The 16794-nt window shown below is 47.9% G+C and overlaps 1 protein-coding gene across 1 annotated transcript in view; it reads right to left on the bottom strand.

Moving 5' to 3' along the window:
- Window positions 1-16794, bottom strand: part of LOC119967641 (CUB and sushi domain-containing protein 1-like) — a 2889858-nt gene that overhangs the window by 790789 nt on the left and 2082275 nt on the right. The window contains exon 11 of the mRNA XM_038800434.1: window positions 3959-4062. Coding sequence (XP_038656362.1) covers window positions 3959-4062 — 104 coding nt within the window. The remainder of the gene's footprint in view (window positions 1-3958; window positions 4063-16794) is intronic.

Genomic DNA, 16794 nt, shown 5'->3' with positions numbered 1-16794 from the left:
GAATTAGCACAGTTAATAATTTAGCTAAAGCTCCTCATTACAATTGGGGAGTTGCTTCTGATTTGTAATATGGTTATAATTTATTGTGCTACCTCAGCCTTAAATATTTCATTTACAATCTATTTAGGGGCTGCCACAAGTATTTAGCTTTGGCAGAGTAAAATCTAAGCACAATGTAAGATGAGGGTATTCTTATCATTTAGTCCAATTCTTTCACAGGTCACATTCAATTTTTTTGATAATCTGGTTGATGTTGTGCATACAGGATTTCAAAAGCCAGATGATCTCCACAATAAACTTAATATGAAAACTTAAGTCCATAGAATAAGAAATTTGTCTAAAGGGATAGAAAATAGCAATGACCAGTTGTGTGTCAGACTGGAGAAATAATAACTCATTTGAAAATGAAAAAATGAAAATCGCTTATTGTCACGAGTAGGCTTCAATGAAGTTACTGTGAAAAGCCCCTAGTCACCACATTCCGGCGCCTGTTTGGGGAGGTTAGTACAGGAATCAAACCGTGCTGCTGGCCTGCTTGGTCTGCTTTAAAAGCCAGCGATTTAGCCCAGTGAGCTAAACCAGCCCCTATTTGAGGTGAAATTGATCTAGGGCAATAGTACAAAATATCCGATAGCAAATTTACAGCCCATTTAACTCTCCACCTGAGTATTTATTGCCCGTTTGCCACTAGGGCATAACACCAATTTGGACACCACTAGAATCTATTTTTCTCATTACAGCAGTGAGGGAAGGTTGTCAACTAGCATCCATTCCACTTGATATCTTCATCAATATTGTGTCAAAGCTACTGGTTTGGAAGTGTTTGGCCTACCCTCTTCTATGTTGTTGCTGGGCTCAATTGATGACTAAGTACACTCCAGAAACCTTCTTAAACAATGGGCTGATCTTGGCGATGGATGCCATCAAATGGATTACTATGGCTCTTCAAAGCTCGAGAGAATCATAAATTTCCATTCTGTGCCAGTGTATCAGTTATCATTGCTCCTCTCCTTCAGAATGCACATGAATAAAGCCCTTACCATCCATAATCTTAATCGGGACAGTCACAATGACATCATGGTCTTGACAGGGATTTAGACAAGTTGAGTTAGGGGGGAAATACATGATGCAGTGTAACTATAATGATGCACTTTCATAGATTTCATTAGTGAACACAGAAGGAAGTTATTTATTAATAAAAATTATACAGCAGCCTCATGGCTGTAGCTCGCTCCCGAAATGTCTCTTTGCCTAAGAGACTTTCTCGATGGGATGATTCCACAATTTGTGTCCCGATTGATCTCTCAGGCCATCTTACCCTTACTCTGCTGTGTTGCCCTTAAAGGAGAAACGTGAAGCTGCCATGCAGTAGGAAAAACAGAATGGCAGAGTATTATTTAAATGGTGACAGCAGAGGAAATATTGAAGTACAAAGGGATCTGGGTTTCCTCAAACACAGTTACTGAAAGCCAGTGACTGCACCTGGCACACCAGTAACTGCAGCTGCAACAAGCAGTTAGGAAGGCAAATGGTATGTTGACCTTGAATAAAGGATCAAAGACGTCATGCTGCAGCTTTACAGGGTCTTGATGAGACTACACCTAGACTATTGTGTGCAGTTTTGGTCTCCTTATCTAAGAAAGGATATACTTTTCATAGAGGGAGGGCAGCAAAGGTTCACCAGAAGCAAAATCCTTTTGCAGAGAAGTTTAAAAAGTACAATATTACAGTTTTTACTGTTTTGTGGAACTGTCTGTTTCAACAAATGAATGCCATCAGTAAATCACTGTAAAATGTTGAAACAACTTCATTGAATGCTTCACAATTGTTTGTCTCAGTAGAAGTTTTGTTACGGAAGTTCAAAATGACTTTACCTCAGTGAAAGCAGAGGCACTAACATTAGCAAAGACTACAGGCCCGATGATGAGAAGCATAAAAGACACAGGAAGCTGCTTTTTCACAATTAAATTACCTTAAAAGGAAAAGAGGATTGTCATTGAGACTGTCAATGTTCTTTCTTACACAATAATTGTGTAATTGCAGAGTAGAAGTGAATCTCTGAAGAAAACTGTTTAATTATTGTGTGCTTTTTGACAAAAGTTTGGATGAGAATGCGAAGAACCATGGCAGTAAGAGACTTAATGAATTCTACCAGGAGGACACAGGCACAAATCCTTTTGAAGATGAATGGAAACAATTCAGTCATTTTATCGCTAATGGTAAGCTCTGTGCTTCTAGATCACCAGATAATCAGTACAGTCTTGTATGTGATTGTTTACAGGCACCAGTTTACAGGCAACTTTTTCAAATGTGGAAACCATTGTGAAAATGTTGAACAATAACTGTCATAAATGCTTCCGGTGAATGTTTTTCCTCTTCATTGAGAAGAGTGAAAAATTAGCTATGAAGTATGAGTCAGGAACATTTGATACGTTCATCAATACTGATTGATTGAACATGCATTCTTAGAAGGTTTTACTTACAATTATGTGATGGTGAGTTTGTGAAGAAAAAGCGAAGAAAACGTATCTAAATTTCCATGGATTGCAAACAATTGACAAAACAAGAAAACCTGAATAATCTGTCCCCCGACTATTCTCCAATCTAAATTCTGTTCTTCAAAAGAGAACATAAGCTGGTCCAGTATAATGACTGGTGGTCATGTTCATGCAGAGGGAAACCACCGTCCCCCATCACTCTCGAACTGGCTTTCAGAAAGTCTCTTTTCTTCTGGACAATGAATGGAATCCTGCCAGACAGTTGCCAAACTTGGATTAGACACCCAACTTCATTGAAGTATTTGCTCCTGCATTGGACTATTTCTGGCTCACTCTGTACTGCACTGGCCTGTGCTGCAGTCATATCATCGGCTGATTTCTCCATCCTGTTGCTCATCAGCCAGTTTATGTTTGCTCGCCTCAGTTCACACAGATTACAATATTGACCATCTCGACCATCGTTCTGAAAACAGCTATGTTTAGCTTCCAATTAATCAATTACAGGCTTGTTCTCACTTGTTAAAGAATACTAAAGCGGTTAAGCAGTGTTTTGGCTTTTTGTGGCTTGTATTGCAGATTTCAATTAATCAATTCTAGTCATTCTCATATGTTAAGCACACTGAAGCAGTTAAGCAGTGGTTTTCATTTTGTTTGGCATGCATTGTGTGAGGTGAGGGTGGGTGGGGTCAGGAGAACATCGATTTAATCAGGGCGAGGCTTGACATAATTGAGGCGGGGCTTGAAACCATTGAGGAGGGGCTTGACGTCATTTGAGGCAGGCCATGATGTGGGGCCCAACAAAGAGAGAAGTCTAAGTCTGCCTCTGTACACAAAAGCATTAATGTTGTGGGGCCACTTCACCTCCTAATTCTCTGAGCATGGTAGCTTAGTGTTTAGCACAGTTGTTTCACAGCTCCAGAGTCCCAGGTTCAATTCCCTGCTTGGGTCACTGTCTGCGCGGAGTCTGCACGCTCTCCCCGTGTCGGCGTGGGTTTCCTCCGGGTGCTCCAGTTTCCTCCCATGGTCCAAAGATGTGCATGTTAGGTGGATTGGCCATGCTAAATTGCCCTTAGTGGCCAAAAAAAAGGTTAGCTGGGGCTACTGGGTTACAGGGATAGGGTGGAGGCACGGGCTTATGTAGGGTGCTCTTTCCAAGAGACAGTGTAGACTCAATGGGCCAAATGGCCTCCTTCAGCACTGTAAATTCTATGATCTATGATTCTTCCAAATAGTACACATCCTGCCATGGATCTACGCTGCCATTCTTTCATCATTTCTGGATCATATTCCTGGAATTCCATTCCTAACATCAATGTTGAAATACCACCCCCAGAAAAATAGCTGTGGTGTAAGGCCCACCATCATCTTGTCATGGCAGCGCGGGATGGGTAATAAATGTAGAATTGCCTTAAGAATATCCAAACATCAAATATTAAAAGGAGTTTCTAGACAGTACTCACGCATACAACACTGTCCTGGTATCGCCAACCTTTCCTCCATCTCCTACAGTCAAGGTGTCATAACCTCTCTCCAGGTCAAATTCTTCAAACTTAAGCTTGATGATCTGCAGGTAAATAAAACAAAACTGAGTTGTCCCTGAAAAACTATTTTTCCATAAACAAAATATTAGTTAATTCTTCCTAGTTGCTCACAGTGCTTGAGCATTTTTCATTTATTTTTAATCTTAACAATATTTACTGCAATTTAACAGTTACCGTAATTAAACATTGTGCAAGGAAAAAGGTGTATTAAATTAGAATCATAATATGGTACAGCACAAAACGGAATCATTTGGTCCTTTGTGTCTGAGCTAATATTTCAATAGGTTATCATTCCCGCTGCAGATTGTAAATCTCTACTCCATCTTTGCCATCTCAAAAGTGTACTGCAATGAATCTACATTTTGGAGCATACAAAGTATCATTTTATATTTTTGCAAGAAGTTAAATTATAGTTAACCATAGAATCATAAAAAAACGAGAGAGTCACAAGCTTGTCACATTGAAGTCACCGTTCTGAGAAGGCTCTCTGCCATTTGCAACTGATAGACATGATGGGCCATTGACAGACCTTAATCTGAGTTAGAGCAACTGAGATTTGTTGAGGTATGCTGCAGGGTATTGACAGAACCTTGTTCTTCCAAAGGATATTCGATCATTTAAATGAGAGAACAATGGCAGTGTTTCCCTTGTACCAATATTAAAAAGGTTCCATACAAAATGTTTAAAACACCTCGAGGGCGGGGAGGGGTAGAGGAGGAGGGGAGTGTCAGCAGCACAAGAGCAGGGGGTGACTATCAGTGGGCCCTCTCCTCTTCCTCATGTAAGGTTCCTGGATCAGACACTGAGGGTCCCCCTCTCACTCCACACACCAGAAGACCACAAGCAAACTCACACAGGTTTACTTGTGCTCCCTGCTCCCTGTGTGGCGAATGCCTTGTCTGCCACGGGATTAATACCAGCAGCAATGGAATAGGGCCCTTTAGAGTGCATTAATTGCCATCCACAGGCCTTCCTGTCACAACTGAAATTTCCATCCATTGGCCGTGCACATTCAGTGGGCCTGGAAGCCGAAGCCGCAGTCAGTACTGGAATGTGATTGAACAGTGGTTGGCCAATGAACGGGCAGCCAGAGTGAAAGGCATGCTGAGAAAGGCAAGTGAGAGCAGGCATTGAGAAAAGGGAGGGTGCAGGCTGGCACTGCCAATGTGCTCTCTAAGGGGGAAAGCTGCTGTGAAGCTGTCTCTGGGTCTGGAGACCAAGAAAAAAAAGATGAGATGGAAAAACTGTAGAAAATGTGTCTCGGCAGCACATTCAAACACAAACCTCTATCCTCAGCACCGATTTACATTTTATTTCGGCCCTAATGGTTCATCTTGCCCTGGATTGAGGTTGAACCTAAAATGTAAGTGAAGGCTGTCTGGCTAATTGGCCCACCAGCCAACCATGGACTCAGATGGGCCATGTAAAATTGCATTTAATTGGCACCATAATGGGATAAATTGCCAGCTTGATTGCCGGTGGCGCATGTCCACTGACCAAAATATTATGAGGATGCTCGATGATGTTCAGAAACGTGCCCAAAGTCCTTTCACCTGATTTCACAATGTTGTCATGTGCCCAACAGCTGAATCTGAGGCAGACTGAGCAGCTGAACAAGTCTGCAGTTGAGAAAATGGCTTCAGTTGCAGTTTCAGCTGTCAATGACCAACAGGCTGAGTTCTCAAGGCATGTTGGGAAAATAAGCCAACTCCACAGATGTGAGAAGAGGCGATTTGTGAAGCCAGTTTTAATAAACTAGCCATCTGTGTTAACTCCAATCAGCACTTAACTCTGCAGTTGTAAAGGTGTCAAAATGGAAGACATGACCCATCCACAGCAGATGCTGAACAGCAGAATGCCTTCCGGACCGGGCACGGCAGTTGCTGAACAAAAGGATGTCCTCAGGGCGGTGGGAGGGGTTGGCATGCTGAGCTGTATTCGATGGAAAATGTCATTGGTGGGAGAAGAATAAAAGGATAAAGACTGAGAACAGCAAGAACCCGGGAGTAAACCTCGGAACAAGAAGATGCCTGAACTGCAGTCAAAGACAAATCCACTTCAACATAAGCTTGTTCATTTCATTTTGTTCAGGCAACACCTCAGCTGTTTGCTAGTCATTGATTAATAGTTCAGTGTCGGTTTAATGTGTTGAGATCTGTTAATAAAGTTCATTTGTAGGGCAGCACGGTGGCGCAGTGGTAGTACTGCAGTCTCACGGCGCCAAGGTCCCGAGTTCGATCCCAGCTCTGGATGCAACCATGCATCATGTCTTGCTCTTGCAGAATCACTTGGCAACGAGCCAGGGCCAGATTGTGGGGGAGCTCCCACTACCCGGCCAGAACCCCAAGTCACGTCGAACAACAAGGCAGAATGGACACCCAAAGTCCAGCCCGCAACACCCCGGAGCACCACTCCAGGGATGACAATGAATTTCCATCACCGTTGTCTACAACACCCTCCACCATCCCAGACACACTCACCTTGGTTGGGCAGAATAATGAAGAGGTTCCTGGGGCACTATCTGGTGCGTACCACACTCATACAGCACACATCAGGTGAAGGTAGAAACCCCCGAGGAAGGGGAGGACAGTTACACCCCAGGGATTAGCTGCCATCCAGACAGGTCGCAGGCTTCTGGAAAGGGCTGTCTCATCGATGCTTGAGATGCAGAATACATGAGGGGTTGTCAGCAACCACCCAGCGGCTGCATGTGCAGTTGGAGGAGTCCAACCATCTGCAGGGGCAGGAGGTGGTGCTGACCGTGCCTGTCATCCTGGAAATTTGCCAGAGTCCAGGCCGTAGAAGCAAGAGAAGTCACAGCAGACAGCACACAGCCGCCAGGAAAAAGAGCAATGCAATGCCAAAGCTGCAAAAATGACTCCCCCGTCCCGTCCACCCTCACCTGTACCAGTGGGAAGCTGCTTGGTAAGCCTACCACCGGAAGGTCTGACTGACCTGGAGCATAGTGCAGGAGGGAGAGAAAGCGAACATCACTCTCTCTCTCTCTCTCTCCCCCTCCCCCTCCTGCCAACAAACATAGACCAAGCACAATGGAAAAGGAAACCAATGAACATCAGTAACCCACAAATGGCTACTGAACATAAAAAGTGATCGGTATTCCATGAAAGTGTAACGGTGCAAATTTCAGGCTGCACGGTCGAGCGGGCCACTTCCCCTTGAACGTACTTGCTGCTTTCTGGATGAAGAGAAGGGAGAAAGAAGGTAGTTACCTTTAGGTTTCTTTTACCTGGAGTGCGGCAAAGAGATGGGGCGGAATTCTCCGCTCCCGCGAAAAATCGGGAAGGCCGTTGTGAACTCGGGCGAGTTTCACGACGGCCTCGGAGGCTGCTCCTCTCACCTTATTCAACCCCACCCGGGGGGCTAGAAGCGGCGCTCCGTTATTCTCGGCCGCCGGGCCTTGACGCTTGCGTCAACGCGGCGCGCCGAGAATGACGCGACGGCGGTACCTAAGTGACGTCATCCGCGCATGCGCAGGTTGGCCTGGTCCAAACCGCGCATGCGCAGCTGACGTCACGACGGCTCAAACCTGCGCATGCACGGTTGCTGTCTTCCCCTCCGCTGCCCCGCAAGATGAGGCGGCTTGATCTTGCGGGGCGGCGGAGGGAAAAGAGTGCGTCCCTTTGAGACGCCGGCCCGACAATCGGTGGGCACCAATCGCGGGCCAGTCCCCTCCCGAGCACGGCCGTGGTGCTCACTCCCCTCTCCGCCCCACACAAGCGTCAAACCAGCGTTTGGCGTCATGTTTATGACGGCAGCGACCAGGTGTGGTTTCTGCTGTCGTGAACCAGTCGCGAACGGCAGGCCGCTCGGCCCATCCGGGTCAGAGAATCACCGGTCGCCGTGAAAAACGGCGAGCGGCGATTCTTCCGAGCGGGGGGTGGGAGAATCGCGGGGGGCGCCAGGGGGGCGTGTCCTGAGTCACCCGGCCCTCCCGCGATTCTCCCACCTGGCGTGGGGAGCGGAGAATCGCACCCATGATTTTGGCAGGCCTTCTACTGAGCTGAGGAGGGCTTGCTCAAGTAGTCTATCGTGTTTTAAAGGCCTGTTTTGTGTGTTGACTCTGTATTCTGTTCTGGACTTGTGGGTCATATGTTAATGCCCCCTGTGTTCCTGTGGCCCAGTCAGGAGCAGGCTGGTTAGATGGCAAACTGATTCACGCCCAGTGGCAATCACTATTTTGGCCTTTCCCCTTAATCATGCCCTATATCTAGAAAATCAGAATATGAGTCAACTGAAAATAGTTGCATCGAGTTAGCTGATCTTCCCCTGGGCCTCAGTATCCATGGGTTAGGAAAAGCTGAATAAAAATCATTCAGAGTTTCTATTCCTGATGCACTATCCAAAGGTCCTTATTAGATGTGTACGGGATATGTCTTGGGTCTGATGCACTGCGTAACCTGTTGTATTTCTGTGTTTATTTTACACAAACTTACCAATCTCATACAGGGCTGGTAAACTAAATGTAGCTTCAGTTTAAGTGAATATGTAGAATAGCAATGCACATGAGGCAGATTTACGATAAAGATTCAACAGAATCTTTATTAACAGCTATTATTAACAGAAAAGTAGAGTTGCAGCCCCTCTATTCCATAGGCTGCTAACTAAACTGTAAGCTCCTCTGCACAATGTCTGCTGAAAACATGGTTTACATCCTGGTTACTTAATTATCAGCATATTCGTTCTTAAAGTGATATCACAACACAGTCCAAAAAGGTGGACACTTGTTGTCAAGGCTCACACAAAATATAATAATCACTTGAGTGAGTTAGAGTAAAGTGGAGTAAGGATTAGCACTTATGTAATAGGAAGGAAAGTAGAAGAGATAATTGGTGAGATAAATGGAGACAGTGCTCATGAAGAATTGTCATACACTGCAGTATCTTTGCACGAGTGTTCATAAAAATCAAAAATGCACAAGTTCTATACATTTTAAAATATAAAGTCAAATAAATGTATGTAATCTTTCTGAAGAATTTTAAAAATACTTCAAGAACAGAAGCTGTTCTATCTCCTCATATCTCCACTCGATAACAAAACACGTCATGGAATTGAAGAAGCATGCAAATTTGGTATCCTAATATATCACGGCATGAATTCAATTCTAAAAGTGATCTATTGCAAGCTGTACAACACACTCATATTCTATTTCTATGAATTCTGCAGTGCTGATAAGCAAATTGTGTTTCAGGACACTACATGATTGCTCCAATAAGAAGTAACATTGTGAGTTACATTATAAGAAATTGAAATCATATTTGTGCACTTGCTATCAAGCTTTCTCCACCTCCGCTCATAAAACATCTTTCATTTAAGAACCAATTATTAATATGCAAATAAATTCAACAACCAATTTCACAGGGAAATACATGATATGATATTTATAGTAATATATTGAGAAATTAAAAACTTCAGCTGTCAAATTCACTGATGTGGAGTTTCTCATCAGCAAGTCTGCCTCAAAATATTGGAATTCCGCTCGTGGTTTTTAATCAGATTTTCTGCGCCGTGATCATAATCAGGAGGCAGACAACAGCTCAAACGATTTTCAGTTGTTTGAGTTTCAGGTCCTCTCCTGGAAAAGTGAACAACATTTGATGGTATCCTGAAAATTAAACAATTATAAAGATAGCCACCTTTTTGTGTTGAGATCCACTGCTTCCACCTTTCCAAAAATTTCCAGCAACTGATTTCACAAAATTTTCTCGTTACTGACAGCACACAAAGATGCAGCATTCATGTCATATTATGTCCTTTCCTCAGTATGTTTAAAGTGTTTAACATTCAATTAATTACCCCGATGTGGCAATCTGTTCCAAGTTCAAGCATTGTTATGATCTCCAAAGAGACCAATAACTTTTTTTTTAAATGATCTTCCAGTTAACAATGGAAAGGATAACATGACAATATTTCATATTTTAAGATGTGTACTGCAAAAAGTGACTAAAAGTACCACTACATAAACACTGGGCGCAATTCTCCCAAAGGGAGACAAACTGCCGACGCTGGAGAGAAACCCAGAGTGTTTCACTCCAGCGTCGGAGGCCGCTCCTCGCCCCCTATTCTTCCCCCCCCCCCCAGGGGGCTAGGAGCGGCGATGCCTGAATTCCGAGCGCCCGGCCTTGACACTTGCGTCAAAGCGGCACGCTGGGAATGACGCAGCCGGCGCCGCCGAAGTGACGTCAGCCGCGCATGTGCGGTTGCCCTCTTCCCCTCCGCTACCCGCAAGACATGGCGGCTTGATTTTGCAGGGCGGCGGAGGGAAAAGAGTGCGTCTTATAGAGACGCCGGCCCGAAGATCAGTGGGCACCGATCGCGGGCCAGACATCTGCTGAGCGCACCCGTGGTGCTCAATCCTCCCTCCGCCCCCCACAGGTCCCACACTCACGCGGGCAGCGACCAGGTGTGGTTGGTGCCGGCGTGAACCAGTTGGGTTCAGCAGGCCGCTCGGCCCATCCGGGCCGGAGAATCGCCGCTCGTCGTGAGAAACGGCGACCGGAGATTCTCAGAGTGGCCTGTCGCAAAACGCGACACGCCATTTTGGGGGGGTGGGAGAATCGCGGGGGGGGGGGGGGGTGCCAGGACGGCATTGCGTGATTCGCCCGGCCCTCCCACTATTCTCCCACCCGGTGTGGGGAGCGGAGAATCGCGCCCACTGCCTTTGTTAGAAACTGGTACTTAAACCACAAAACAGTACATTCCCCTTTTTCTTTTAGCACAACAAAAAACACATTTCACATGTATGCTTTATGAATGGCAATAACTGATGGACTCCTCAGCATCAGATTGGAAGGTGGGGGTGGTACCATAGAACATACAGTGCAGAAGGAGGCCATTCGGCCCATCGAGCCTGCACCAACCCACTTAAGCCCTCACTTCCACCCTGTCCCCGTAACCCAACAGCCTCATCTAACCTTTTTTGGACACTAAGGGCAATTTAGCATGGCCAATCCACCTAACCTGCACGTCTCTGGACTGTGGGAGGAAACCGGAGCACCCAGAGGAAACCCACGCAGACGCGGGGAGAACGTGCAGGCCCCGCACAGACAGTGACCCAGTGGGGAATCGAGCCTAGGACCCTGGCACTGTGAAGCCACTGTGCTAACCACTGTGCTACCATGCTGCCCTAATGACACTCTGGGGAAACCCACTTGCAGCTTCACAGGTAAGCATTTGCACAGCAATTGCCCAGAAGTCCAGCTTCGTCTGGATGACTGCGCTGTGAACCATCAGAAAATGTTGCAAATTTCGAGTGGTTTTCGCTATTTTATTCCAATAGTTAATCCGAAAAAAATAGAATATTAAAACCTATCTACCATAGTACTGTAATGACCACTGCTATCCCCACCCCGATAGAGCTACCTCCACATTTCTGACCCCCAGGGGACACCTGCACTCGCCTACTAACAACAGTCCTGTGATATTCCCAAACCTCTGACACCACATGGGATTCCCTCCCCCAATCTACAGTCACAAACCTTATCCCTGACCCAGCCACCTGACCTGGGACTGGAACCCCTGTCCCCCCCTCCCCCTCACCCCACATGCCCCACCTAACCCTCATCTCCCTGACGTAAACCAGCCCCCCCCAGACATGGTTGGAAAAATCCTGGCCCAATCCTTACCCCCTCAAACTAACATGGACTCCCAAACCAGACCCATCCACAGCCTGACAATCCGAACCCCAACCCCCCTCCCCCGCCCCCAGACACGACCCCCACCGCCTGACCAATCCCCCCCCCCCCGATTTACAAGCCCCTCTAACCTCTCCGAACCTCTGACCACACCCATCCCCAAATCCCATATACTTACTTTCTCCCTGGCCTGTCAGTTTCAATTGGACCTTTTAGCTTACCTGCTTTGCTAATGTAGGTAAGCAAGTAATGAAGGCAATGCAGAGGTAAGCAGGGGATTGTCCTCCTTCAATTTAACTCCACTGGACTACAACACTGGGTTTCAGAGGCTATTTGCTGCTTGGAACTTGCTTGGCTTGAATCGGAATGTCAGGCGAGCCAGTCACAGAGGAAATTTGATTTCGGTAAGTAATTGCCACTCCGAGGAAGTTACAGCTCACTGTCTTTTAATTAGACATTCAATTCTCTTGGAACCAGTTCAAGGTGATTCTTAGCTCGAGGGGATTTACTTCTGTTAATTTATTTTCTTAGCCTGGGAAATTTTAATCTCAGAACTATATTTCACAGTGAGATTTCTTTCTTGGAGATTCATCCTCAAACTTAAGTTTGTTAAAAGCATGAAAGCGGCGCTGCGAAAATTACGCGGCCAGCGCCGTGTAAATGACGTCACCCGTGCATGCGCAGGTTGCCCGGCAGAAGGTCCCTGTCCTCCCCATGGGCACCCCGCAAGACATGGAGGATTGATCTTGTGGGGCGGCGGAGGAAAAGAGTGCATCCTTTAGAGACGCCGGCCCGCCGATCGGTGGGCACCGATCGCGGGCCAGACCCCTACTGAGCACCCCCTGGTGCTCGATCCTCCCCCCCCCCCAACAGGCCGCACACGCAGTGTTCGCGCGCTGTTCACGCCGGCAGTGACCAGGTGTGGTTGGCGCCAGCCTGAACCCGTCGGATTGGGCAGGCCGCTGCCGGAGAATCGCCCCTCGCCTGCTACAAACGACGAGCGGCGATTCTCCGAGCGGTCTGTCGTGAAACGCGGCACGCCATTTTGGGGGGGGTGGGAGAATCCCGTGCAGGTGCCAGGGCGGCGTGGCGGGAATCGTCCAGCACTCCCGCGATTCTCCCACCCGGCGTGGGGGTCGGAGAATTGTGCCCGTTATGTCTAACCTGGTATCGGAGTGTGGAACAACCGCCATTCTATTAAGCCTGCGTGCTCAGCGCACACCTCTAAAACAGTGAGACCTGAACAATATCTGTTAGGCAGGAGAAAAGATGAACAGTTTCCACCTGTGCTGGTACAGATGTAATCTCTGCACCTCTTGGCAGGACAAGGTCACCAAACTGAGAGTTTCCTGGAGCATGTTAGTTTCACCGTTGTTCTGCGGAGTCATTTGCACTGGTCCAGCCATGCTCATCAGATGAATTCCAGCCAAAGAATTCTGTACGGTGAATTAGACACTGGTCCGCCTGGGGGTTCACTCCTCTGCTCCCAGGATATCGGCATGCAAGATAAGGAGATGGCAGACATTTACACTGACAACTAGGAGACAGTCGCTGATGGCTGTGACCTCTGGAGACTGACAGTTTGAAGGGGCATAGGAAAAGGTCAGCTGTAAAATTCAGCTGGACAAGAAGAGGGCCCAAGAAAACAGACGTGGGAAAATCATGCACCTTTTTAGCCCACTGACTTGCTCTTCAGTCAAATGTGGCAGAGACTGCCATGACAGAATGGCCTCCTAAGCCACATCAGGCAATGATTCACTCAGAGTTGAGCACCATGGCACAGACCTTCATCTTACAAGGCAGAATGCAATTAACAAAAACATAGCTAAAATATATGATGCACCATCAATTGGACACGAGACGAAGATGAGATCCAAACAAAAGGCTTTAATGCACAAGATGTGTGCCCGGCAGCAGACGTACAGAAGAATGGCCGACTGCCGAGAAGAACGGGTTCTTATATCCCGCCTTGTAGGTGGAGCTCTCAGCCAATCGGCTGAGAGGCACATGACTTACCCGGGCCAATGGGCAGCGAGTCCTTTGCACCAATAGCAGCTCACTTCAAAGGTACCGTAATACCCCTAGTCATGCTACCACATTCACCCCTTGTTGAAAAAGAAGAGGGGGGGTGGACGCTGGTATGAGGGGGGGTGGTGTCCCGTGAGTACGTGAGACTGGTAGTATGACTAGAGATGTTTAGGTCATACCGTTGCATCGATGGCTGCCCACTGACCCATAACTTATGTGCAAAAGGAAAAAACAACAACTATGTACAGTGTGCATAATCAGGGGGGGAAGAAATGGGGGAACAGGTAAAGAACAAAAGAAAAATCACAAGAGTCCATCCGCAGGCAGAAGTCGACCAGTAGGTCACATCGATTCAATCAGTCGAGTGGGCGCCTTCGATGTCCTGTTTGACCTGCGCAGCAGTGCCAGCGACATCGGAGCGGTGGTCGTCCGTGACTCCGAGAGCGACGATCTTGTTTCTGTGTCCGTACCCCTGGTCGAAGCTAGCAGGGGCCAGGCTGGGGAAGGGGGTCCCTGTCCGCTGAGCTGTGGGTGCGTCGGTGCTGGGGGCAGTGGGTGTCGGGGGGGGGGGGGGGGGGGCTGGTGTTGGGGGGTGTGGCCGAGATACGGCGGGTGCCAGGTCCCGGAGGGAGACCGTGTCCTACCGGCCGTCGGGATACTCCACATACGCGTATTGCGGATTCGCGTGGAGTAGCTGGACTCTTTCGACCAACGGGTCCGACTTGTGCATCCGCACGTGTTTCTGGAGCAGAATGGGCCAGGGGTAGCCAGCCAGGTCGGGAGCAGGGTCCCTGAGGAAGACTTTTTGGGAAAAACAAGAAGACGTTCGTGAGGCGTTTGGTTAGTGGCGGTACAGAGAAGTGACCGGATTGAGTGGAGGGAATCTGGGAGGACCGCTTGCCAGTGGGAGACTGGGAGATTTCTGGACCGTAGGGCCAGCAGGACGGTCTTCCAGACCGTACCGTTCTCCCTCTCGACCTGTCCGTTACCCCGGGGGTTGTAACTGGTCGTCCTGCTGGAGGCGATGCCCCTGCTGAGCAGGAATTGACGCAGCTCGTCACTCATAAATGAGGATCCCCGATCGCTATGAATGTATGCGGGGTAACCGAACAGGGAGAAGATGGTATGCAGGGCTTTGATAATGGTGGATGTGGCAGTCCCTGGTCACTGTCCTGACCTCCTCGATGGAATAGGGCAGGTTGCGGGTCTTTATGAAATGGAAAAAGCAGGTGACCCCCGGGTGGCAGAGGTCCGTGTGGAGGGTTCGGAGGCGTCTACTTGTGCGTTGGCACAGGTGCCGCGGGACAGGGTATCGGGAGGCTTGTTTAGCTTCCCAGGACGATACAAGACGTCGTAGTTGTATGTGGACAACTCAATCCTCCACCGCAAGATCTTATCGTTCTTTATCTTGCCCCTTGTAGTCACCTGGGTTGGCCACTTCCTCACACAAAATGGAAGAACGCAAAGGTTACAGGGAAAAATGGACATTTGCAAAGAAACAAGCAGTTTGCAGAATCCCCTGTATTCCAGCTGCTAAAGAAACCAGACAGAATTGTAACTAACGAGCTGCGCATATTAAGTGAGCGATTCCCGGTGATTCCCAGGCACAATGGACACAACAATTAGAAGAGATTGAAACATTCTATAGAAGGTCAGACATCCCGGCGCCAGTGGAGTCTGAGACAAAGGACACAAATAAGGTGGAAGGAACCACCCAGTGATCGAGGAACAGCCCCGTTATTGGGGAAATTCAAATCAATCGATTGGGAAGAGAGCCAATCGATTGCAAGTTTATAGAGGGTCTGCCCAGAAGGACGCGAAGCCCCTGGGACCTATAAAAGTCAGGTCCCAGGACTGATTCTTTCTTCTTGACCAACCGGCCCTCCCAGCAGAACACCTTTGCAGCAGAAGACCTTGAGAAGGAGAGGCCTGGTCAGCAGCCGCCATCAAGTAAGTGTTATACAACGCACGCTACGAGAGTAGACATTCCTGACCCCTTTAGTCCACACCAACTGGAAGCCTGCGGATCCAAGACAAAGCAAGAGGCCATTGTTCCCTGATCCGGCAGTTCTCTTATTCCAGATAAGTATTGGCCTGTTAGTGGTAGGAATAGCCTAGTCTTTTAGTGTTATAGTAAATAACTGTGTAATAATAAACATGTCTTGTTTGAACTTACTAACTGGTGTATTGAGTCATTGGTCTGAACTTGAACTTGAATCTTGTGGCGGTATCATAAGGATACCTGGCGACTCTAGAGCTAAGGAATAAAACAGAGCCAATTGAGTGTAAAGCACACTCACCCAGAACAAGTAACACCCTCTGTGCATTATCAAACATGAAAGACACTGACCGTTGGTCTGTGAGGAGGGTAAACCTCCTGCCAGCCAGATAGTGCCTCCAATGTTGCACAGCTTCAACTATGGCCTGTGATTCCTTCTCGACCGAAGAATGGCGGATTTCGGTATGGGAGAAGAAGGCCACGGGTCTGCCCGCTTGATTGAGGGTGGCCGCCAGAGCAACATCAGACACGTCGCTCTTGACTTGAAAGGGGAGGAACTCGTTGATAGCACGCATCGTGGCCTTTGCAATGTCTGCTTTGATGCGGCTAAAGGCCTGGCGGGCCTCCATCGACAGGGGAAACATGGTGGACTGGATGAGTGGGCGGGCTTTGTCGGCGTAATTGGGGATCCACTGGGCGTAATATGAAAAGAAGTTTTGCGGTATGGAGGAATTTGCGGAGGTTGGTGTCGTGGTCCTGCAGGTCGTGGCCACAGATGGTGACATTGTCGAGATACAGGAAGGTTGCCCGTAAACCGTGTTTTTCAACCATTCGGTCCATATCCCTTTGGAAGACCGAGGCCCCATTCGTGACACCAAAAGGAACCCTTAAAAAGTGGTAGAGTCGCCCATCTGCTTCGAACGCAGTGTACTTTCGGTCACTCATGCGGATGGGGAGCTGATGGTAGCGGACTTAGGGTCCACCGTGGAAAACACCTTGTACTGCGCGATCCTGTTGACCAGGTCGGAGATACGTGGGAGAGGATACGCGTCCAGCTGCGTAAACCTGTTGATGGC

Source organism: Scyliorhinus canicula, chromosome 6, assembly GCF_902713615.1.
Source record: "Scyliorhinus canicula chromosome 6, sScyCan1.1, whole genome shotgun sequence".
Lineage (NCBI taxonomy): Eukaryota > Metazoa > Chordata > Chondrichthyes > Carcharhiniformes > Scyliorhinidae > Scyliorhinus > Scyliorhinus canicula.
The sequence above is the reverse complement of the archived record's forward strand: the minus strand, read 5'-3'. Positions and strand labels throughout refer to the sequence as shown.